This window comes from Schistocerca serialis, chromosome 1, assembly GCF_023864345.2.
Source record: "Schistocerca serialis cubense isolate TAMUIC-IGC-003099 chromosome 1, iqSchSeri2.2, whole genome shotgun sequence".
Classification (NCBI taxonomy): domain Eukaryota; kingdom Metazoa; phylum Arthropoda; class Insecta; order Orthoptera; family Acrididae; genus Schistocerca; species Schistocerca serialis.
The window spans coordinates 752,580,259-752,606,871 of record NC_064638.1 but is presented as its reverse complement, the minus strand read 5'-3'; the positions used below and the strand labels follow the sequence as shown (position 1 = coordinate 752,606,871).

At 43.2% G+C, this 26,613-nt stretch overlaps 1 protein-coding gene and 1 non-coding gene across 3 annotated transcripts in view; one reads left to right on the top strand and one right to left on the bottom strand.

Moving 5' to 3' along the window:
• Nucleotides 1–379: 379 nt before the first annotated feature.
• The window catches only part of LOC126482072 (lipopolysaccharide-induced tumor necrosis factor-alpha factor homolog), a 349,685-nt gene continuing 323,451 nt past the window's right edge, over nucleotides 380–26,613 (bottom strand). For both annotated transcript variants that reach the window (XM_050106051.1, XM_050106059.1), the window contains exon 6: nucleotides 380–536. In XM_050106051.1, coding sequence (XP_049962008.1) covers nucleotides 434–536 — 103 coding nt within the window. In that variant the 3' untranslated portion in view covers nucleotides 380–433. The remainder of the gene's footprint in view (nucleotides 537–26,613) is intronic.
• Trnat-ugu (transfer RNA threonine (anticodon UGU)) lies at nucleotides 13,774–13,847 on the top strand. The gene has a single exon. It is a non-coding gene; the product is annotated as a tRNA-Thr (tRNA).

Below are 26,613 nucleotides of genomic sequence, written 5' to 3'. Positions count from 1 at the left end.
ATATGAAACACTGGTTTTAATTGCATAAGCAGACTCGTAATATGACACTACTCTCTTTACAAATTAAACTTTTTTTACGTGACAGCGACTGCGTAAAAATATTTTGAGTATATTGATGATGCTAATACAGATTCTGGATGAGCGTGAATAACTAAAGATTTCGGAAATCTCTGTAGTTGTTACAAATATTTCTATAGATTAGGAAAATCGTTAGTATATGATCATTTATTGCGATAGTTTCACCCTCTGTTTCTGTTTGCTTTATAGTAGCTTTAGAAGGGAAATGTTGACTGACGAGTGGCTCACTAAGAATTTGCAAACAATAAATATTTATTTACGGCCATGCAATTGCAGTGTCATAAACACCAAATTCGTGCGTTTCTGTAACAATAATTAATAAAAATTTTACATATTTTGTGTTATCACGAACACATCATTTGTCATACGTGCCAATATAAGCACCACAGTTAGGGCAATAGTGTATCTTGCTTTTGCAGCTGTCCATACAGTAAGGAATCCACATGCAACACAGGCCTCTGAAACAGAAATGCACCATAATCAGTACATTAAGATAAGTGAGCAAAGATAGAGAAAGTTATTATATGAATATACTGTAGTTTTTCTACAGAGAAGAACACACAGCTTTATCAGAGGTACGAAAACAGTATCGAGATACTGAACCATTCATATTACATGTGCATGACTTATAAAAACACTGTTAGCGCAGAAGCAGCTACAATGGACAATAAATCTGTAGGTTATGACGAACGAAAGGAAATACTCAGACAGCGACACTTACATGAAATCGCATAATGTTGTACTTGTAGTGAACATGTAATTCAAAACACTTAACGACTGCTATGCCTGTCAGTGTTCAAAGATAGCGGTAAATGTTATGCAACTTTAGTTTTTCTAGATCAAGTCTGCTGACATTTGCGTCAAGTTGAACCGCGACATACACTGTGTGATCAAAAGTATCCGGACACCCCCAAAAAATACGTTTTTCATATTAGGTGCATTGTGCTATCACCTCCTGCCAGGCCAGGTACTCCATATCAGCGACCTCAATGTCATTAGACATCGTGAGAGCAGAATGGAGCGCTACGCGGAACTCACGGACTTCGAACGTGGTCAGGCGATTGGGTGCCACTTGTGTCATACATCCGTACGCGAGATTTCCACACTCCTAAACATCCCTAGGTCCACTGTATCTGATGTGACAGTGAAGTGGAAACTTGAAGGGACACGTACAGCACAAGAGCGTACAGGCCGACCTCGTCTGCTGACTGACAGAGACCACCGACAGTTGAAGAGGGCCGTAAAGTGTAAAAGTCAAACGTCTATCCAGACCATCACATAGGAATTCCAGACTGCATCACGATCCACTGCAAGTACTACGACAGTTAGGCAGGAGGTGAGAAAACTTTGATTTCATGGTCGAGCGGCTGCTCATAAGCCACACATCAAGCCAGTACATGCCAAACGACGCCTCGCTTGGTGTAAAAAGCGTCAACATTGGACGATTGAACAGTCGTAAAACGTTATGTGGAGTGACGAATCACGGTACACTACGTGGCGATCCGATGGCAGGGTGTGCGCACGGCGAATGCCGGGTGAACGTCATCTGCCAGAGTGTGTAGTGCCAACAGTAAAATTCGGGGACGGTGGTGTTATGGTGTGGTCGTGTTTTTCGTGGAGGGAGCTTGCAACCCTTGTTGTTTTGGGTGACACTATCACAGCACAGGCCTACTACATTGATGTTTTAAGCACCTTCTTGCTTCCCACTGCTGAAGAGCAAGTCGGGGATGGCGACTGCATCTTCCAATACGACCGAGCACCTGTTCATAATCCACGGCCTGTGGCGGAGTGGTTACACGACAATAACATCCCTGTAGTGGACGGGACTGCACAGAGTCCGGGTCTGAATCCTATACAAGACCTTTGGGATGTTATGGAACGCTGACTTCATGCCAGTTTCACCAAATGACATCGATACCACTCCTCAGTGCAGTACTCCGTGAAGAATGGGCTGGCATTCCCCAAGAAACCTTCCAGCACCAGACTGAATGTATGCCTCCGAGATGGGATGTTATGGAACGCTGACTTCATGCCAGTTTCACCAAATGACATCGATACCACTCCTCAGTGCAGTACTCCGTGAAGAATGGGCTGGCATTCCCCAAGAAACCTTCCAGCACCAGACTGAATGTATGCCTCCGAGAGCGGAAGCTGTCGTCAAGGCTAAGGGAGGGACAATACCATATTGGACTTCAGTATTACCGATGGAGGGCGCCACGAACTTATAAGTAATTTTCAGCCAGGTGTCCGGATACTTTCGATCACATAGCGTATCTCCATACGGAAATGAAAAGGGCTATTGAAGTGCGGTTTTCACAAAATGGATTTGTAGTCATGGGCTCGTATTGTTAGCCAATAAACAGAGTGCAATAATACTTTGAAACCATATTTCTTGTGCAAACATACGCTTCTTTAAATGGAACAATGCCTACTGACACTAAAAAATTAAAAGTAGTGGCGTTTGTTGCAAGATTCTAGAGAAAGTCGTTTATTTTGAAAAGTTTCCACACCAACACTTGTTTGTACCGTTTAACTTGCGTAGTTGCTAGGTACGATGTTGTCGTGAGTGCCTACAGTGTTTTCGTGTGTTCCTCGGTGCACTGCAATTTCACAGTCCAAGCAGTAAATAGTGAGTGGATGATAGGATTTACCAGTGCAGAAAAAGCCGACATGCTTTGGGGGGGGGGGGGTGTAGGAAGAATGCAGTTGGTTTTTGTATGGTGTATGAGGGAAGATATCCCAACAGACATCAACCGTCTAGGGAATTATTTATCAGCCTCTTCAACAGTTACGTGAAAATGGTAGCGTAACACCTGCACAACGTAACAGTAACTTGCTGCTGTTGCAGTTGATTTGCATGTTAGCTCCTGCAGAGTCGTACGAGGAAGTGGCGCATGTCAGCCAAGTGTACTACGCATTCTCCATTCCTATCACATCTCTCTCCATCAAGAGCTGCTTGGAAACGATTATGAGAATCGTGTTAACGTCTGTACGTGGGTGATAAGATAGGATACTCCAGATGTATCAAGTATCTTGTTTACTGATGAAGCCACATTTACCAATCATGGCCGGATAAACCGCCGAGACTTACACTATTGGTCTGCTGACAATCTTCATTGGCAGGTGGAACGTCAGCGTCCACGGAATGTAAGCGTGTGGTGTGGGATATTGAACCATCAGTTCATAGGCCAGTTTTTCATAGACGGAAATCTCGATATTCACAAGTGTCGCAGCCTCATAACAGATTATCTTCCACGGACGCTAGAACATGTTCCCTCGTAGCCTAGGAGGAAACTACAGCACGTCATCACGAACAGTTTCCAAATCCAGAATGAGATTTTCACTCTGCAGCGGAGTGTGCGCTGATATGAAACTTCCTGGCAGATTAAAACTGTGTGCCAGACCGAGACTCGAACTCAGGACCTTCGCCTTTCGCGGGCAAGTGCTCTGCCAGGTTCGCAGGAGAGCTTCTGTTAAGTTTGGAATGAAGGAGACGAGGTACTGGCAGAAGTAAAGCTGTGAGGAAGGGGCGTGAGTCGTGCTTGGGTAGCTCAGTTGGTAGAGCACTTGCCCGCGAAAGCCCGGGGTCCCGAGTTCGAGTCTCGGTCCGGCACACAGTTTTAATATAGTTTCGAAATCGTTTGATTGGATATAGGGTACCTGGACCTTGCCCAGCTCCTTCCCAAGATTTGATGCATGTAAATTTTTTTCTGTGGGTGAAGCTGAAAGATGCTGTCTGCATTGGGAATCCAACTACAACTGAAAATCCTGTATTCACTTTTCTCTGTGATTTACTGGATGCATTTTAAAAAGAGTTTCATAGACATTTAACTGAGACGTTTGATAGTGTCGATCACAAAATACCGTTCCAGAGGGTGGACCACTATAGAATACGGGGAGGAGTTCACAACTGGTTCACCTCTTACTTTAAGAGCAGACAGCAAATGGTCATTCCCCACATTATTGAGAATGGCTATGATGTGGGGTCGGAGTAGAGTACGGTTAAATGAGGGGTGCTCCAGGGACCGATATTAGGGCCTTTTAGTGTTACAGGTGTTTCAAAAATATTTCTGTTTAATCATGACACTAGCTTGGTAGTAGAGGATGTTGTGTGCAACCCTGGCACTGTTTCAAATAGTGCAGTTTAAGACATAAGTTCATGGTCTGTATAAAATAAACTAACGTTAAATCACAGTAGACTCAGTCTTTACAGTTTCTAACACACAAATCAGCCAAAGCTGACATTTTAGTCACACAGAATGGGCACATGATTAGTGAGCCTGAACAGTTCAAATTTCTAGGTGTTCAGATATAGTAAACTGTCGTGGAAAGCCCATATTCAGGACCTTGTCCAATGACTTAATACTGCGATTTTTACCATTAGAACAGTATCTGAAGTAAGTGATAATTCGACACGAAAAGTAATCTACTTTGCTTGTTTTCGTTTGCTTATGATGTATGGTATTATATTTTGGGGTAACTCTTCCCATTGTCAAAGGATAATTTTGGCTCAGAAACGGGCGAAACAGGTGTAAGTTCGCCAATCTCTTGTCGATCCCTGTTCATTACTCTGGGTATTCTGAGATTGGCCTCTTAGTATGTGTATTCTTTAACGTGGTTTTTGACAACAATATCAGCTTATTCCCATGAATTAGCAGCTTTCACTCAGTTAATACTAGGCAGAAATCGAATCAGAATTTGGACCGCACTTCGTTGACTCTTGTGCAGAAAGGCGTGCAGTATACTGCTGCATTAATTTTCATCAATATACTACAATTATTCAAATATCTTGGCAGTAATCCACGCCCTTTCAAATTTAAACTGAGGAGTTTCCTCATGGGCCACTCACTCTATTCTGTAGAAGGGTCCCCTGAAAAATTAAGCTGACTCTTGTGTTATATTGTTGATTGCGTTTATATAAACTTATAGCTTCTCTTTCTAGGATTCATAAACATTTCATTCTATCTGTTATTATTTTTCTGTTGTAATTTCAGATACTAACGCGGTCCATGGCCACGGCGATAAGCTCCTCCCTTTGGTCCTACGGAACTAGACTTCACCTGATGACATGCAACGACATAATACTGCAGCCTGCTCAGACATCTCTTCTGAACTGCTAGCACGTGTGCAGCAGACGTTCCAGACCAGGCTGGAAGCGTGTTCATTTTGAACACAACCTTTGATGGTCAGTTGTCTCGTCACTAGTCAGAATCCACGTAACTAGTGTACGCACAGTGTGCTACCACGGTATTTCGTAAACGACTCGCACTAGAATCCTGCAACAGACACCATTGACATTCTAATATACTGCACTTTGCCGGCCGGAGTGGCCGAGCGGTTATAGGCGCTACAGTCTGGAACCACACGACCGCTACGGTCGCAGGTTCGAATCCTGCATCAGGCATGGATGTGTGTGATGTCCTTAGGTTAGTTAGGTTTAAGTAGTTCTAAGTTCTAGGGGACTTATGACCACAGCAGTTGAGTCCCATAGTGCTCAGAGATATTTGAACCATTTTTTTTTTGCACTTTTAGTTTTTAGTTTGTTAATGTCAATAAGCGTTGTCCCATTTAAAAAGTGTACTTTTGCACAAGAAATACACATTATGAGTATTTTTACAATCTGATTATTGGCTAACTATATGAACCCCTGACTACCAATCCATTCTCAATCCATTCTGTGAAAAGTGTACATCAATAGTACAGATTCCCGTATGGAGGACATAGTGATAGACATCCCTCGGGATGTGAAGCAGCTGATTGGGTTGAACATAAATAAATCGCCAGGTCCTGATGGGATTCCAGTTCGGTTTTACGAAGAGTACTCTACTGCATTGGCTCCTTACTTAGCTTGCATTTATCGCGAATCTCTTGCCCAACGTAAAGTCCCGAGCGACTATAAAAAAGCGCAGGTGACGCCTGTATACAGGGTGTTACAAAACATACCTCATAGACAATTAAAGAAAAGATGTTATGTGGACATGTGTCCGGAAACGTTTAATTTCCATGTTAGAGCTCATTTTAGTTTCGTCAGTATGTACTGTACTTCCTCGATTCACCGCCAGTTGGCCCAATTGAAGGAAGGTAATGTTGACTTCGGTCCTTGTGTTGACATGCAACTCATTACTCTACAGTACTAGCATCAAGCACATCAGTACGTAGCATCAACAGGTTAGTGTTAATCACGAACGTTGTTATGCAGTCAGTGCAATTTTTACAAATGCGGAGTTGGCAGATGCCCATTTGATGTATGTATTAGCACGGGGAAATAGCCGTGGCGCGGTACGTTTGTATCGAGACAGATTTCCAGAACGAGGGTGTTCCGACAGGAAGACGTTCGAAGCAATTGATCGGCGTCTTAGGGAGCACGGAACATTCCAGCCTATGACTCGCGACTGGGGAAGACCTAGAACGACGAGGACACCTGCGGACGAGGCAATTCTTCGTGCAGTTGACGATAACCCTAATGTCAGCGTCAGAGAAGTTGCTGCTGTACAAGGTAACGTTGACCACCTCACTGTATGGAGAGTGCTACGGGAGAACCAGTTGTTTCCGTACCATGTACAGCGTGTGCAGGCACTATCAGCAGCTGATTGGCCTCCACGGCTACACTTCTGCGAATGGTTCATCCAACAATGTGTCAATCCTCATTTCAGTGCAAATGTTCTCTTTACGGATGAGGCTTCATTCCAACGTGATCAAATTGTAAATTTTCACAATTAACATGTGTGGGCTGACGAGAATCCGCACGCAATTGTGCAATCACGTCATCAACACAGATTTTCTGTGAACGTTTGGCAGGCATTGATGGTGATGTCTTTATTGGGCCCCATGTTCTTCCACCTACGCTCAATGGAGCACGTTATCATGATTTCATACGGGATACTCTACCTGTGCTGCTAGAACATGTGCCTTTACAAATACGATACAACATGTGGTTCATGCACGATGGAGCTCCTGCACATTTCAGTCGAAGTGTTCGTACGCTTCTCAACAACAGATTCGGTGACCGATGGATTGGTAGAGGCAGACCAATTCCATGGCCTCCACGCTCTCCTGACCTCAACCCTCTTGACTTTCATTTATGGGGGCATTTGAAAGCTCTTGTCTACGCAACCCCGGTACCAAATGTAGAGACTCTTCGTGCTCGTATTGTGGACGGCTGTGATACAATACGCCATTCTCCAGGGCTGCATCAGCGCATCAGAGATTCCATGCGACGGAGGGTGGATGCACGTATCCTCACTAACGGAGGACATTTTGAACATTTCCTGTAACAAAGTGTTTGAAGTCACGCTGGTACGTTCTGTTGCTGTGTGTTTCCATTCCATGATTAATGTGATTTGAAGAGAAGTAATAAAATGAGCTCTAACATGGAAAGTAAGCGTTTCCGGACACATGTCCGCATAACATATTTTCTTTCTTTGTGTGTGAGGAATGTTTCCTGAAAGTTTGGCCGTACCTTTTTGTAACACCCTGTATAAGAAGGGTAGAAGGACGGATCCTCAAAATTACAGACCAATATCCTTAACATTGGTTTGTTGCAGGATTCTCGAACATATTCTCAGTTCGAATATAATGAATTTCCTTGCGACTGAGAAGTTGCTGTCCATGTATCAGCACGGCTTTAGAAAGCATCGCTCCTGCGAAACGCAACTCGCCCTTTTTCCACATGATATCTTGCGAACCATGGATGGAGGGTATCAGACGGATGCCATATTCCTTGACTTCGGAAAGCGTTTGACTCGGTGCCCCACTGCAGACCTTAACTAAGGTACGATCATATGGGATTGGTTCCCAATTATGTGAGTGGCTCGAAGATTTCTTAAGTAATAGAACCCAGTACGTTGTCGTCGATGGTGAGTGTTTATCGGAGGTGAAGGTATCATCTGGAGTGCCCCAGGGAAGTGTGGTAGGTCCGCTATTGTTTTCTATCTACATAAATGATCTTTTGGATAGGGTGGATAGCAATGTGCGGCTGTTTGCTGATGATGCTGTGGTGTACGGGAAGGTATCGTCGTTGAGTGACTGTAGGAGGATACAAGATGACTTGGACAGTATTTGTGATTAGTGTAAAGAATGGCAGCTAACTCTAAATACAGATAAATGTAAATTAATGCAGATGAATAGGAAAAAGAACCCGTAATGTTTGAATACTCCATTAGTAGTGTAGCGCTTGACACAGTCACGTTGATTAAATATTTGGGCGTAACATTGCAGAGCGATATGAAGTGGGACAAGCATGTAATGACAGCTGTGGGGAAGGCGGATAGTCGTCTTCGGTATTTGGTAGAATTTTGGGTAGATGTGGTTCATCTGTAAAGGAGACCGCTTATAAAACACTAATACGACCTATTCTTGAGTACTGCTCGAGCGTTTGGGATCCGTATCAGGTCGGATTGAGGGAGGACATAGAAGCAATTCAGAGGCGGGCTGCTAGATTTGTTACTGGTAGGTTTGATCATCACGCGAGTGTTAGAGAAATGCTTCAGGAACTCGGGTGGGAGTCTCTGGAAGAAAGGAGGCTTTCTTTTTGTGAATCGCTAGTGAGGAAATTTAGAGAACCAACATTTGAGGCTGACTGCAGTACAATTTTACTGCCGCCAACTTACATTTCGCGGAAAGACCACAAAGATAAGATAAGAGAGATTAGGGCTCGTACAGAGGCGTATAGGCAGTCATTTTTCCCTCGTTCTGTTTGAGAGTGGAATAGGGAGAGAAGATGCTAGTTGTGGTACGAGGTACCCTCCGCCACGCACTGTATGGTGGATTGCGGAGTATGTATGTAGATGTAGATGTTTCCACAATAACCGCAGTGCATATATGACGTATCAACCCGCCAGGATAGCCGAGAGCGCTAACGCGCTGCTTCCTGGGCTCGGGTAGGCGCGTCGGCCCCGGATAGAAACCGACCGTCGGATTAACGACGACGGCCGGTGTGCCGGCCAGCCTGGATTGGTTTTTAGGCGGTTTCCCACATCCTACTAGGTGAATACCGGGCTGGTCCCCAAGTCCCGCGTCAGTTACACGACTCGCAGACATATGAAACAAATTGACACTCTTTCACGATTTGCACTAGACGCAGACAGCTGGGGTAAACTAATTCCGTCCCCAGGGGTATGGGGTGGCGGCAGGAAGGGCACCTGGCCACCCCTTCACTTAACCATGCCAAATCCGTACTTAATCCTGCAGACGCTGCGCACAATGCTGGGTAAAGGCAGTAGCAAAACAAAGAAAAGAAGATATATGATGTATCAGACAACATTCAAGATCCGTGAAGGAAAACCTACAGAGGATGCACGCTTCGTGCAGGGAGTAGCAATTGACCCTCAGCATAAACAAATGCAACGTACTGCATATACATAAAGACGTTTTATTGCATGATTGCACTATTGCAGAACAATCACTGGAAGCGTTACTTCCATAAATTACCGAGGAGTGCGTGCACGAAACGACTGAAGTGGAAGGGCTACATAAAACAAAGAAAGTAGCTTACAAAGCCCTCGTTCGCCAAATACTTGAATACTGCTCGTCAGTATGGGATCCGTACCAGATAGGATTGATAGAGGAATCAGAGAAGAGCCAAAGACGAGCACACGTTTCGTTACATGTCATACAGTCATCACTAAAGCGTCCCCGAAATGTTGAACCGACTCCAGTGTGAGACGCTGCAGGAGAAGTTCCGAGTGTGTGCTTTACTCGAAGAGGCGACAAATATTTTGCTACCTCCTAGGTACACCTCGCGAAAAGACCTTGATGATAAAATTTGAGATTCGAGCCCTCACGGACGCTTGCCGGCAATCGTTCTTCCCGCGAACCATTAGCGACTGGAACAGGAAAGGGGAGAAGTGAGAGTGGTACACAAAACATTCTCCGCCACACACCACTAGGTGGCTTGCAGGGTATACAGTGTTTCAAGATGAATGGTCAATCTTCAGGGATTTGTGTCAGCGAGCGAGGTGGCGCAGTGGTTAACTCACTGGCCTCGCATTCGCTAGAACAACGGTCGAAACACGCGTCCGGCCATCCCGAGTTAGGTTTTCCGTGATTTCCCTATATCTCCTCAGACAAATGCCGGGGTGGTTCCTTTGAAAGGGCACGGCCGATTACCTTCCCTAATCCGATGGGACCGAAGACCTCGCTGTTTGGTCCCCTCCCCCAAATCAACCAACCTGCTATTTGTGTCAATATGCCGTATATCTGTGATCTTGAAGTATTCACGAGCCTTAATAATTTTGCTTTGTTCATGAACATTTGCGGCATTTGCGGGTGTTTCTTTCCAGTGTAGCTTAATTTGACGTGCAAGGTGATGGAGATAAATTTCTTTGTCGAAAAGAGTTCGTGGCCCCTTCCGCCGGAGGTTCGAGTCCTCCCTCGGGCATGGATGTGTGTGTGTGTGTGTGTGTGTGTGTGTGTTGTTATTAACATAATTCAGTTTAAGCAGTGTGTAAGTCTAGGGACCGATGACATCAGCAGTTTGGTCCCTTAGGAATTCACATTAATTCAGTCACAGAGAGAGGTATGAACCTCTGAGCTTCTGACTTAATGTGACGGGCATAATTCTTTTTGTCTCTATTCTTGAGTGCGTATGTTTATGTGAACTTTTCCCACGTGTGCCGAAGATTTCGTTTTCATTTATCACCGCTATGCACCACAACACTCAATACAATAGCAAGTGAGATAATGAATTACACAACAATATTTTAAACATAGCTGCACAACAGCAACGGTTTCACGTAATAAAATTATAAACAGTTGACCAGTTGCAATGGATAAAGAAATTCTTTACCTGGGTTTCGACAAATATAAATTTGTCTTCTTCAAGGAGAAACTAGGTAAAGAATTGCTCTATCCATTGCAACTGGCCGGCTGTTTATAATTTTATTTAATTACACAACAGTTAGCGACAGATCTTAGTTTATAATTATTTTGTGAATTTTTAATATGATGTTTTATTGTAATAAACTATGTTAAACTGTGATCACTATTTCTCAGACAAACCCGCGCAAAGGCTGGCCTTATATTTGTAGTCTTTGTTTGATTATCTTATTCTTTTTGTTCAGGCGTAAGCTCCTGCTTGCCGTGAATTATTTGATTTAACGACAGTACTTAAATAGTTTTCATGTGCTCAATCCGTATGTTCACTTCGATATTTTCATTAATATTAACATGCTAGCTATACTTACCAATTCAGTGATTAATTCAGTTCTTATATTAAATTTTTCCAATTTTTATTAAATTTTCCCAATTTTTATTAAATTGGGGGGCGACTCAGAAAAATTTTGTGACAGACGAAACTTACAGTAGACTACATAGTTTCACACTGGCTAATTTTCCCCAGTTTCGGTTTGCAAACCGTTCTCCAGACAACCATTCATCCAGCAATAGCCATTTACAACAAAAAGTATCTAAGAAAAATTTTGACATGTGAAGTAGTGATATGGATACAAAATGTACCGGGAAAGTGAGAAATAAAAGACGCAGCTTCTACACGTGTACCTATGCTCAAACGCACAACTGGATGTTCACATCATGTGAAAGAGTCACCTGCATTGATGAGTCGTGGTACGCGTTGGTACACGTACGGAGGGTTAGAGTACTTAAAAGAAGATATGATGGGATGCGCTTTGCTTGCCAACAGGGTTCTGTTCAAGCACTGACGAATGTATTTGCATGGGAAGGACGTTTACTTTGATGAAGTGGCGCTACCGATATTTCTGCCTGTATACTTTACAACGCAGATACTGCACGCATGGATTGGACGAGTACCAGAAGATAAATCAAGGATCATAATCTATATCTATCAAAACCTCTAAATAGCACGGGTATGGTTCGACAGCTTCTGGTTAATAGATAGAATTATGGCATTAACAAAGCGATAGTTTGACTTTATACAGGGATTGTCGATCGATGATCTCATCAACGAAACTTCTAGATTTCGTAACCATCCAGCGTATTGACATCTCTTCTGTTGTTGAAATCTTTCGTGGTTTTTACTGTTCTCTGATGTGCCTGGCACTTTCCATCACTGTTGCTGCAACTACTGCGTGGGTCATGCGCTGGACAGGCGAGCGAGAAACGAAGACAACACAACGAATCATCAAGTAAAGCCCGCATGGGGCGATGATTGAGGTTTCACTGTCGAACTAATCCTCACGTTAGTATATCCGGATGAAACCACAGAATGAATAGTCGCCTTTGTTGATGACATCCTAGTTACGTGTGCTAGAACTATTGAGGAGCTAATGAATCATTGTGTAATGTGGTGAACTTGTACGAAGGAAAATTATTCTTCATTAGATTTCAATATGAAACGATATTCATGTCTATAATGTGAAAGATTCCCAAAGAGCATAGCATTACGGCTACAGCATATAGACTTAACTGTGACAGGACAATACGGAAACACTTGACACACAAACATTTAGTGTGACTCCAACAGCCACTGGGGTCGAACAAAAAGAAAAAATATTCCTTCTCTGCGGGCGGGTCAATAATGGATATATCCTGTTAGAGACTATGACAAGACAGTGCATCGGGAGCAGTCTCACCACGTATGCAAATCGGTAATGGAACTCTGATTTAATCGGAATATTTAGTGTACGTCAGTAAAGCTGTTACACTACGGTACTAGTGATATTTAGTGTATATCTCATACCTCATGCCGTCTTGCTGTTCTCCTACTTTTAAGTCACACTTGAAGAAATGTAACAGTGGGAAATGTTGAAAGCTCTGTGAGGCGATGAGCAGGATCGCACATTGGCCGAAGCTAAGAGTCGCCTCCAGAGCAAGTTGTTGAAAAGGCCACTGGGGATGGTCCAAGGGATTACTGAACAACAGAAGGAGGCTGTTGCCATGCCCAAGCGCTGCAGGAAGTTAACCCATTGTACAGAAACGCAGATAACATTGCCGTAGAGCAATGCCTCGCGAAAACATTTTACTACTAGGAAATGGAATGAGAAGTTTCTCTCTTTACCTGAAATGCACGTTTGTATGCAAGATGTCGAAAGCTGGCTGTTTCACCAGAAAATCTCAGGCAGGGGACGACCAGTCCCAGGCCTTTGAAATTGTGAGAGACTACCGAATGCTCCGACCCTGCGGAAGCCACAATTGGCTAACGTAAACAAACCCTACAGTATTTTAGAAAGAGTCACTGGTCTGTGACGAGACAGAGAGGCAACAGAGAGAGAGAGAGCAGTGAATTATTCTGCGGCCACTTGAACCATAACCTGCAATACTATGGTGAGATCTTGCAGCAGCTGCGAGACGAGGATAGGGAAATAAGAGTCACTATTTCATAATCCTATTACTTCAAGCTTAGCTATGAAAACTTGCATTTTGTGAGTAGTGAACAATTTGCTTTCAACTTCGCCCACTGGTGGGACGCTTTTCCTTTCTGTAGTATGAGTTACTACCATTAATGAAATAATAATTAAATGGACACCCTACCTGCAAACAGGCATTGATGTACTTCATTGGGGACATGTTGAAAATGTGTGCCCCGACCGGGACTCGAACCCGGGATCTCCTGCTTACATGGCAGACGCTGTATCCATCTGAGCCACCGCGGGCACAGAGGATAGTGCGTCTGCAGGGACTTATCCCTTGCACGAATGTAGTGGTGTGGACATGTTGGGAATGTGGATCTCACGGGGAGCGTGCAAGGGATACGTCCCTGCAGACGCACTATCCTCTGAGACCGCGGTGGCTCAGATGGATAGAGCGTCTGCCATGTAAGCAGGAGATCCCGGGTTCGAGTCCCGGTCGGGGCACACGTTTTCAACATGTCCCCAATGAAGTACATCAACGCCTGTTTGCAGCTAGGGTGTCCATTTAATTATCATTTCATTTCTAGCAAAGCTGCATGGTCATTCACGGTAACTGTTCTTTCGGGAACAGATACTACCGTCATATATACTACCATTAACTTTACGGCAATCACCAGGCATCCCGAGATCGTAAGTAAATTTATTGTGTGATTATTAGATTTTCCCTCCCCCCAAGGCCTATGTCAGATATGCCAGGGACATGAAAGTAAAGTTGCCACAGGTTGCTACTCATTTGTGTGTTTATCTGTGTTTAACCGTGTCATGGTGCCACAGGTTGCCACTGAAACAAAACAAAACAAAAAAAGGAAAGAAAACAAGAAACAATCGAATGGAATTTATGAGCTGCTGATTCGACCTGAGCAAGGTCAACCGCCAAGCTGCCAGTCTCTTCAATTGACACCACATTGGGCGACTTGCATATTGATGATGATGAAATGATTGTAAGGACAAAAGAACACCCAGTCCTCGTGCGAAGAAAATCTCCGACCGGGCTGGAAATCGAACCGGGGCCCGCTACATGGCAGTCTAACGTGCTGATCACTCAGTTACGGGAGTGGACTTGCACTGTTTAATATTCATTGTATTGTAATAATCTAATTTAATTATAACTCTTGTTTCATTTAATAATCCTCAGTTCTGCAATCTCAATTTTGGAGGGTACATTTGCACACATTTTATCGACACCTAGAACAATTCAGTTCACTGACGTGGAGCGTCAGCCCCCCTTTGAGTAGAGAGAAAAATAAAATATGAAACTACCCCCCCCCCCCCCCCCGACAACACTTCTAATGAACAGTTTTGAATCATCCGCGTGGAAGCATCCGTCAGCTTACAGTTTTATTTTAAAAATCTCCGTTTTACGGGTTTGAGGCTTTTGTAACCAGTCCTTGCAGGAAACCGCGCTATCGTCAAACGCGTTTAGTCTGGAGAGTGGTTTTCGCTATATGTTGGTCAGCCACACTCCTAAGACTCGTTATATTCCTCCAGTAGAGTTTAAAGGTACCGACTATTCTATCGCTTGCGCATTTGTCCCACATTGTGCGCGGGGTTGGCGTGGTTAAATCGGATTTGGCATGTTAATGCGAAGGGGTGGCCGGATGCCCTTCCTGCCGCCACCCCGGCTCCCCCGGGACGGAATCAGAGTACCCCATCTGTCTGCGTCCAGTGTAAATCATGGAAAAGTGCGGATGTGTTGCAAATGTCTGCGAGTCGTGTCACTGAGGAGGGACGTGGGGACCAGCCCGGTATTCACCTAGAGGGATGTGGGAAACCGCCTAAAAACCACATCCAGGCTGACCGGCATACCGGCCCTCGTCGTTAATCAGGCGGGCGGATTCGATCCGGGGCCGGCGCTCCTACCCGAGTCCAGGAAGCAACGCATTAGCGCTCTCGGCTAACCTGGCGGGTTAGTTTAAAGGAACCGACTATAGTATACATATTCTCTCCATCAACCGGCAGTGGCAGACCCATCGGGACCGACCATTCACTGTCATCCTCAGACCCTCTTTTGGGGGGAGAACCAGAGCGTCGCAGAAATTCATATGTGCTTGCAGAATTTCTATAGAGATCTGGCAGTGAACAAAAGAACGGTGAATCGTTCGGCGAGACGGAAACCTGACCCTCGTGCTGGCCAGCAAGAGACTGCAGTGACTCCTGCAGCCCTGGCAGGTGTTGATGCACTCATTCGAAGTGATCGACTGATCAGAATCAGAAACTTCCCTGTGCAGCTGAACGTCTCTGTTGGTAGTGGTGACACAATCGTCCACCTGTTGGGTTATCAAACGTGTGCGCCGCTGTGTTCCTCGCTGCCTATCAGAAGACCATGAAGAGCAACGAAGGACCATCTGCGTGGATTTGTGCGCGTTATGAAGCTGATCGTGACAATTTTTTGTCAAACATCGTCAAAGGCGATGAAACATGGGTTCATCACTTCGAACCAGAAACAAAACAGCAATCCATGGATTGGCATCACGCCACCTCTCCTCTGAAAAAAATATCCAAAGCTTCATCTTCAGTCGGTAAAGTCATGGTGACTGTATTCTGGGACTCTAAGAGGGTTATTATGTTTGACGTCCTCCCTCATAGCGTAACGATCAACTCTTAATTGTACTGTGTTACCGTCAGGAAATTGATGAAAAGACATCAGCATGTTCGTCGCCACAAAAATGAGTCCGCGGTTCGTGGTCTAATGGCTAGCATTGCTGCCTCTGGATCACGGCGTCCCCGGTTCGATTCCTGGCCGGGGGTGAGTGTTTGTGTTGTCCTCGTCATTTCATCATCATCATAATCATCATCATTCGTGACAGTAGCTAGATTGGACTGTCTATGAAAATGTACTGCGAAAAAGTTGAGATTTTGTACAGGCGCTGATGACGGCGCAGTTGAGCGCCCCACAAACCAAACATCATCCCAAAATGCAAACGAACTTCTCCTTCTCCAAGACAACGCTAGGCCTCACCGAAGTTCGTGCGCCCCAGAAGAGTTCACAACACTTCAGTGAAGTGTTCTTCCTCATCCCTCCTACAGCGCATATCTCGCACCTACAGACTTCCGTCTGTTTGGTCTAATGACAGATGCACTCTGCAGGAGGTAGCACGTGGCTGATGAGGGAGTTACTGATGAGGCAAGATGTTCGCTCCGACGTCGACCAGTAGAGTGCTACCATACTGGCATATAGGTCCTCCCAGTTAGATGTGGTGAGACAATCGCCGTGAGCGGAGATTGTATTTAAAAATTGGGTTTTTTAGCCCGAAGAGTAAGGAATACTATGGTGTATTGGATAGCGAATAAAATCAACCTGCTTTCAAAATCAAAATGTGTTGCATTACTTATTGAACGCCCCATATAGATGTATGTTGGAGCACTGGACTATTGATGCTGATCTGAGATGACGTCTAAACCGCCAATAAGGGCCAGAATGGACAGATCGAGCAAGCTGATATCATGGTCGTCAACATCGTCTGACCTCAATCCGTCGGATTTTCCTGTCTGGGATGAAGTATAAACACTTCCGTTGATAACGTTGAAAAACTGGAGCTCAGAAATGTACACTGTTGTCTAAATATTCTAAATATTCAGGAGTGGTGGAAATAATCCGTTATTCACCGAATCATCGAGTGCAGTACTGCATGTAAAAGTGAGAACGACCCTTGGAACACTTCCTTATCATATGTACGAATGTACAATGAATGTACATTGAATGTACATGTAACATGCTGCTGTAGTAGATCATTGACGCTTTCGGACGAGTTAGTTGGAGATTTAATCGAATAGTTTATGTTTCAAATCCATTTGTACTAACTAGGATAACGTTTCGAAGTGAAGTCAGTGGCTACTGGTAACCACGCATTCACATTTACCTCGCAAACAGCTCGTTACCGGAGCATTCTTGCTCCTATTATCGTATATTTTAGCCTTGTCAGTTTTCACTATTATTAACGATACACACCGTATACTCACGCCTGTGTATTTCATATTGGGAGAACATGCGTCACTGCAAGTATCTAGCAGGGATAAAATATCTATTTCATCTACAGGGATGATATCAAGCACATCTTTTTATGGAGCATATCGACCGACCCTCCATTCGACGGTAATTGCAGGAGAGATGCACGAATACCCGTAAAGTGAGAACATTACATGTCCAGAAATAACAACTCCAAATTCGCTTGAGGATGCAGCGGAGACTCTACGCCAAAGCACTGCAGGCCCAGTGCAAGCCATTCTGTACGGTCAGATCCCCAGTTTGCAAAGCTGTTGCGTATCCATTGCTGCCAGGATAGAACATTACATCATGTAGGTGTTACTCTCAAGTCGACGGGCGGTACAGGATCTGAAGACATCCGAGGCACGTGAGTGGCCGACGTACTCTCTTGACCGTGGCGGACAGTACCAGTATCCCATCAACACAGCACTTCCATATGAGTCAGTTGCCTATGAGCACACATCGCTCTAAGAGTATTTGACAGTCCGTTAAAGTAAGTACGCGCTGGTAGAACAGTCGGGTACCCAGGCCCTTTCACGTACACTTTCTACTCTTGGAGACTACAGGGCATTTCCTCCATATGTGAAAGAAACTGGCTGCTGTACGATCATAGGCCGTTGTCATTTTCAACTATCTGGAATGGCAGAATGACTCGTGACGACTAATGCAGGTGATACACTCTCCCATCGTCTTGGCTGTCAGTAGCAGTCGGCTAACACGCCAACTGCGTTCGCACAGTGTGTTTAAAGCATTCAGCCTGACCGAGTTGCCTCCAAACACGTCTCCGGCGATTGTCTGGTTGAAGGCATATGCGACGTTCATCGGTGAAGAGAACGTGATACCAATCCTGAGCGGTCCATTCGGCATGTTGTTGGGCCCATCTGTACCGCGCTGCATGGTGTCGTGGTTGCAAATATGGACATCGCCATGGACGTCGGGAGTGAAGTTGCGCATCATGCAGCCTATTGTACACAGTTTGAGTCGTAACACGACGTCCTGTGGCTGCACGAAAAGCATCATTCAACATGTGGCGTTGCTGACAGGGTTCCTCCGATCCATAATCCGTAGGTAGCGGTCATCCACAACAGTTCCCGTCTCTCTGTATCTCTTTCATGAACGAACAACATCGCTTTGGTTCACTTCGAGACGCCTGAATACTTCCCTTATTGAGAGTCCTTCCTGGCACAAGATAACAATGAGGACGCAATCGAATCGCGGTATTGACCGTCTAGGCATGGTTGAACTACAGACAACACGAGCCTTGTTCCTTCTTTCTTGTGGAATGACTGGAATTGATCGGCTGTCGGACCCCCTCCGTCCAATAGGCGCTGCTCATGCATGGTTGTTTACATCTTTGGTCGGGTTTAGTGACATCGCTGAACAGTCAAAGAGAATGTGTCTGTGAGACAATATCCACAATTAACTTCTATCGTCAGGAGTTCTGGGAACCGGGGTGATGCAAAACCTGTTTTAATGTGTGTATAACACTGCGGGTTGCATAAAACGTCATGCCATAGGGTAGCGGCAGATGAATGACCTTGCGCACCACAGCCCGAGTAGTAAATGCAGGGTGAATCCGTTTAATTTCGTGAACGGTTCAAAATACCGAAATGAGGTTCCTGCCATACATGTATGATAGGGTTCTTTGTTTTGATGTATGTATTACTCTTAATGTCGTATCAACTGAGACATTGAAGTAAATATGTGTTTTTAATGGAACGTTTTGGAAAAGACGAGTACGGTGACATTACAGTCGGTAACGTTGATGTTGAAACTTTTTGCAAAAGTATCTGAGAAATGTGCAAAAGCGGAAAAGTAAAATGCATGGAATCAGCTGTTACGATGTATATTCATGTCATACTCAGTCTTATATACAGCATGAGTACAGGCCTGCACTACTACGACAGAACGTATTTTCTCTTGGTTCTACTTTATACGACCCAGATATTAATTACTAACTCTAAGAAGACTCTCGGAGCTGCGTTTGGCGGGAGCCGTTGTTTCCATAGAAGTCGAATGGCATTACATGACTTGGGACTGATATACCCCTATTTCTGTTCACACCCGCGTTAGTTCCCAGTATTGTGCACTAGTGCAATGACATTGTTGTAGCCATACTGTTCCGTGTTGATGCCACCCTGTGATTACAATCATGTACAGAGGACATCCACTCCCCAATAACCGAAACTGACAAATTCGTTTACGAGTAGTTTGATGCACTGACAGAGCACAGTGTCGTCTGTTAGCCAAAGTTCTCCATGAAAGCTGTGGGCACCGACGAAGGCCATTCGACTTGCATCGAAACAACTGCTCCCGTCAGCCACAGCGTCAGAACTTTGCTTTGAGTGAACACTTAGTAAAGTGTAAATTGCACTAATCTAAATAAAACTGAATGCTAATTTCTACCGTATCAGAACGGGATGGCAAAACTATTTCAAGTGTCTTTGTGTGTACTCTCTCACGGTCAAACGAAGAGCCTTTTTGCAAACAAATAAATACTTGAAAGCCCTGATGCAGCGGCGATGCCTGGCTTGAGAGTCAGAATTCATACGGCAATAGCTGATTCCGGCTTGCTTTCCTTTTTGTTTCAGCACATTTCTGGAATACTTTTGAATGTCAGTGTCAACAAGCGTTATATCACTGTATTCGTGTTTTCAGGAGCTTTCGATTGCTGCTACAAAGAAGTATATCATTATCTTCATCAATATGCAGGGTAGATGATCTTCACAGCAAAATACAACAATTAGACACAGACATAAATAGGAATATAAAGTTTACAATACAAGAATAAAAAGAAAACATATTCGACATCAAGGATGTAACTATAAGAAAATAATCACAGCCATTTGGCATCTCTAGAAAACCCATAACGAAAGACACAAAAATAAACGAACTGCAGACCATGTACAGAATCACAGAGGAGGTGCAATCAGATACATACTAAACATACTCAGTAAGATCCCTCCAAAACACTTTAAGACAGATATCATTAAAAATGAGCACAAAGAAACAATAGTAGGTAAACGAAAAAATAAAGACACTACAGATGAACCATTTCAACAGAAAAATTTACATAGCTATGTGAGATGTCACGGTCTCCTGACCTTCATTGCTTACATATTCCGCACATCAAGACGCTTCATTCAAACCCAAACTTGATAATATAAAGTCAATGTTGTATGAATTCACGTAAACGATATTCAAATAACAAGTAAGCGTACCATGGTTGAAATGTTCCAGGCTGGCGTACACACATACATTCCAGACACGAGGGTCACAGGAGCTTTTAGTTCGAGAGAGGCAGACCGCACGCCAGGAGACCGGTCCCTTCAGAGGACGAGTCAACCTCGACCGCCCATGGAGCGGACAGCGTTTGCCCGAGTGAAAGGAAGAATGACCCCATGTTCGGCTTGAAAGCAAATTCCGCTACATTGTGTGGGAGCGCCCAGCCTACGCATTCTTTACAAATATAGCATGCAGTTTCAGAGATTTTCACAGGGAGACAGAAAACGCCAAACGCCGATGCTACAGATTTCCGGATTGGTCGCCTTAAACGAAACGTCATTCTCCCGTCTTAGAAGAGCAATGCTGATTGGCAGACAATATTCCTGATGCCTTGAGCTGTAGGAGTAATGGAAGAGACCGAAAGATATACCCCTTCACGTCTGGCATGGAGAGGGGCCATTCTGTTGTTGCTCTTGGAGCGAGAACACGTAACGAGAGCGTGTGCGCTCGTACGTGTACTCAAAGAGCGAGGAACAGGTCTCTCCTCAGTACTTCACTGGGAGAGCACCTCTGTCAAGAGCGAATCGGAGTGCGACTCTATAATGAGTCCTTGCGATTAAGTGTTGTTCACTGTGTTGGCCGCCACACTTATTGTGCGGTGTGAATGGACAGAGTTATAGTTAAATGCCTGCGAACGAATTTTTGAGTGGCATCATGGTGGACTGGTTATCTGACCGGTGTACCACGCCAGTAGTTAGACTCGGGCGAATAGGAGTCCTTGACTTAATCAAGGCATATGGAGAGTTTGATTGGCGAAGGTCAATCCAGATAGAATGAGAGTTATCCTATTTGTCAGCAGCGAGTGGCGCAGACAGCAGTCATCGCAGCTTACAGTATTGTGTGCTACAGCTCTTGCAAGCCCCATATTTCCTCCACAACAGTACACTTCACTGCATTTCACACGTGACAGCCTCGACTGTACCTAGCAACATCCTAATGGATAATTATTCAAGTTGAGTAGACACAGCTCTCATCCATTCTGCCAAGTCAATAACAATCAAACTTTGTGTAGAAATTTCATTAGCGAATCCTATCCTCAAGAGGTAACTTCACATTCCGAAAAGAACCCAGGAATAACTTGTTCATAACTAAAAGTGCCATCATGATTTCTCAGAATTTTAGCAAAATAAATAATAATTTTTGTTAGTTTCATGTTTTTCTTACACTAATTAGCACTACTCCAGTAACCAAGTATCTGACTAGTTAGTAAGAAATTTTGTGATTTTTGTGTCATTTCCTTACAGTGGACGACTCTAGAAGATATTTATTGCTGAAATTTTTTCAGGCATTTCTCTTTAGAACGTTAGGAGCGTCTGTCTGATTTCTGTAGTTGTGTAGGGGTGCAAATTGCATCTTGCAGGAGCCACAGGGTAAAGGGTACATCTCAGATAAATCTTTTGTGCAGAATGACAGAATAGCACCCACATGCTCACAGCTATCGCAGTCTCAGGGGAGCAACCAACCCTGTAAACTGGAACAATCTACAGGAAATTTTGAAAATGATTAAATTAGACTATGCAGTCAGTATAGGTAATAAATTCGAAACGCTGGGCACAAACGTTGACTACAAAACAAATACTTCAGTACAGAAACACACCCCAAAACTAAAAGCAAAACCAGTCACGTACCAACAGTCTAGTATCTTCCGACTCAGTTGCAAAGTTTGCGAAATTATCCACATGAGTTTGACAGCCTAGACGTGTGACACAAGGCGTAAAGAGCACATCTGTTTATGGAAATACCACACAAACTACTCAACATTTGTAAACTGCCACAAACAAGAATGTTGTAGGCCATACAAAATAGAAAAATGTATACAGATTATAAAAATCAGTAAAAACAGACAGTTCTTCCCTTTTCAAGAAAATTGGCAGATATACAAAGCACTAACACCCAATAAACAGCTTGTTAATAACCAAGTACATGTTGGAATACAGACACTATACAAAATCATTGAACAATTAATCATTTTTAAAAAATAATTACACCCTCCCCCTCTCTCTGTATATATATATATATATATATATATATATATATATATATATATATATATATATTCTATGTTTCAGAAAACCAGATGGAAAACTAGCGCTCACAAATCGGGAAAATTGTGAGGAGCTGGCAAGATACTTTTCCGGACTCCTCAATTGCCCTGAACCTTCTTCAAGATTCCCTCAAGAAACTGCTATCTACACAAATCCAGAATCCCCACCACCTACACTAGAGGAGATCCAAAGACATATTCATAGACTGAAAAACGACAAGGCATCCGGAGAAGATAATATCACTGCAGAACTACTTAAAAATCTTGGACCAAATTCCCTCAAAGAACTCACTCAAATCATCACAGACATTTGGCAGACAGAAAAACTACCAGAAGATTGGAAATGCGCCCTAATTCATCCACTGCATAAAAAGGGAGACATGGCAGATATAAACAACTATCGAGGAATCTCCCTTCTCCAATTCACTTATAAAAGCCTCTCAGCTTGTCTTCTTCAACGAACACAAGAACAACTCGAACACAGTATTGGTGAATACCAAGCTGGCTTTCGCCCTCACCGATCCTGTGCAGAACAAATTTTCAATTTGAAGACAACACTAAAATACAAAGCAGTCAGAAACAGTCCGATCATTTGTTCCTTTGTTGATTTCGCAAAGGCCTATGATTCAATCGATAGGCAATCTCTCTTTATTATCCTTGAGGAGCTAGGACTCGATCCGAAAACCCTAAACCTTATCAAAGAAACGCTCACAAACACAACTTCTAAGATAAAATTCCTGGGTGAAATATCAGAGCCCTTCCTGATCAAAACCGGCGTCAGGCAAAGTGACGGCATGTCTCCACTCCTCTTCAACCTTGTCTTAGACAAAGTCATCCGAGAATGGGAAAAAGAACTGAAGAATCAAAATTACTGGAAGCCTATACAACTAGGAAGATCTAAAGATGGTATTAAAATTTCATGTTTGGCATTTGCAGATGACGTGGCCATTCTAGCAGAAAACGAGACCACAGCAATTAAACAGATAGACATTCTCAAAGAATGCGCCGAAAAAGTTGGGCTACAAATTTCCTTCCAAAAAACCAAATTCATCTGCTCAAAATTTGAAACTCAAAAACTGACTACAAAATATGGACAAATTGAGAGAGTTCCATTCTTTAAATACTTAGGCGAGGTCCTAGACCCCACAGGGGGAGAGAAAACTGCACAAAAAGTTCGACTGCAAAAACTGAAAAGAGCATACTGGAAAACCCACAACATCTACAATAAAAAGTGTCTCTCCATTCACTCAAAAATACGACACTACAATACAGTAATCAAGCCCGAAGCACTATATGCCAGCGAAACACTCACACTCCATAGAAAAGGCGACCTGGAAGGCATCCTGAAAGAGGAACGCAAAATTATCAGAAAGATTCTTGGCCCAAAAAGAACGGAAGATGGATACAGGTTACAGTCTCGGAAAACAACAGAAAAATTATCTAACCTCGCCGCAGACATCCGGAAAAGAAGACTAAAATTTTACGGTCATATCCACAGACTCCCAACACCCAGACTCTCCCACAAAATTTTGATATACATTGAAAAATTGAAAACCATACCCTGGATACAAGAAACCAAAAGCAAATGCACAAATAAATTCTTCTGAAGTTATAAACAGAAATGTATACAGGCAAAAAATCAATAGTTGGAAAGTACAACCCGAGAATGAAGTTTGCAAGAGACAGGGGACAAAATGGACAGGGGGAAGAAAGAGAATTCATGGGGAAAGAATGAGAGAAGTTTGGAGAATTAAAAAATTGAATCGGAAAAGCTTTGCGTGATCCGTATGGGTCCAATCGCACATAATAATATATATATATATATATATATATATATATATATATATATATATATATTCTCCACATCATTACCAACTCACTCACCCCTTACTTTGTTGCATGGTACTGCTCACTATATTTCTTTTTTATTTTGATTTTGTTTTCTTTTTGATTTGTTTTTTCTTCTTCTCGTTCCGTGGAGAATTTTTCTGTCTACCTCGTCTGACCTGTTTAGCCAGGATAATGGTTCTATTTTATGACGTATTTCATATGAAGGAACGTGTGATGCTGCTAACGAACGTGACATTAGGCAACAACTAGTAGTACCAAATTAAGAAATACTTCAGAAATGTACAAGCAAACACCACTTTCTGTTGCAAGCGAAACTTGAACATAAATTACAGAAAGTAAAATCGCGCCTCAGTATCTTTTGTAAATAACTGTTTTTATATCTGTAAAGCAGACCAAATTGTAAATATGTTTCATTACATACGACTGACAATATTTTGTATAAACATAAAAAATCGCGTATGGTGGCTTAAATATGTGATTTTGACAGAAGAATTTTAAATACCTTTAATACATTGTTCCATAAAAAAACTTGCTTCAGTATCTCTTTTGGTAAAACAGTTAAGAGTATTAGCCACACAACAAACTTACGTGCCCCACCGCATGCTCTCATTTGTCGAGGACATCGCTTCAGTACACTGAACCGTTCAGGAAATAAAAAGGGTGCAACTTTTAGCTAATTCACAAATTATATCATCCTGATGCAGACAACTTGGAGTAGTGGCCAAAATGTTGCTTTTATAAGCAATACCATGATAAAGTCATATAACAGTGAAAGTTCTGCTGGAGATTGACCTCTCTTGGGCGTGACGTATTCCTTCTACCAGAACACAAATCTTGTATTTAAGAAGTAAAATCGCCAAACAGCCGTGCGATTTTAGAAGTTATTTTGTTTCATTTTCACAATCAGTTTCGGTAATTCAGTATGACATCTTCAGTCCCCATATGCAACTCCTCTATATACATTCATAAGTCTGGATGTCGTGAGTTCGTATTTCAATTGCATCCTTCGAAGACTTGACAACAACTCTTGAAGATGGCATATTGAACAGCTGAAACTGGTTACGAAAATAAAATAAAATAGCTTTTCAAATCACATAGTTGTTTGGCGATTTTCCTTGTTACATGTTCGACCGCTGTCCCGCGTCCACAGTCGATAGCAAGGTAAATCTTGTAGTCGACATTTCCTTCGTCTTCGTCCAAGGCAGGCCGTTCCAACGCTGGCTCAAGGAGCACAGGCGCTCGTGCTGGTTCCTCAGCACTCCTTTGGTCACGGGCAAGTAGTGTAGGCCACGTGGGTGAACTCATATGGGGACTTCCCGCAGTAAGAACCTGGTTCACCGCCAGGCCACTTGGAGCGCTGCAAGTTTATCAATAGCTGTCTGTTTATTGCTCGTATTCTATATTATTTTTCTTCCATCTTTTTGTCGCATAAAATGGATAACCATGTTAGCACTTTTAATAGAACTGGTATTCACCTTTATTACACCTTATCACGGAATGTATGTAACTCGTCTTTGAATGGTGTTGCTTCTCGCCACTGGGTACCATGCATTTAACGGTGGTGTGTAGAATATGGATGTAGATGTAGATGAGTATACTTTGTAGTCTTAATGACTAGAGCTTTCTTTCTAGTAAGAGCAAAACAAATGCAACGGTAGTTACACAAATTTGTTCATCTGTTATTAACAGGCACTATAAAGAGGACATTTTAAAGGCAACAAGTCCTCTCCAATGAAAATTTTGAAGGGCACCGTTAAATCCAAGGAAGCATGAAACACAAGCGCGAACAAAACTAAAGTCGTATATGGGCAAAATACATACAATGCTTTTTAATAGAGCAGTTCACACACGGACTCGTAAACAGTAACAAGTAAGTGAGAGTCGACAGAACACCATGCGACGAAATTAGGTTTTGCTTTGTAAGAAACAAAACCAAATATGGAAACATTCACACCACCTCACATTACGAAAGTAAGCAAAAATTGAGCAAAATAAAAACAACATGTTTACAATGCAACTTACAGAGTGCAGTACACACAAGAAGG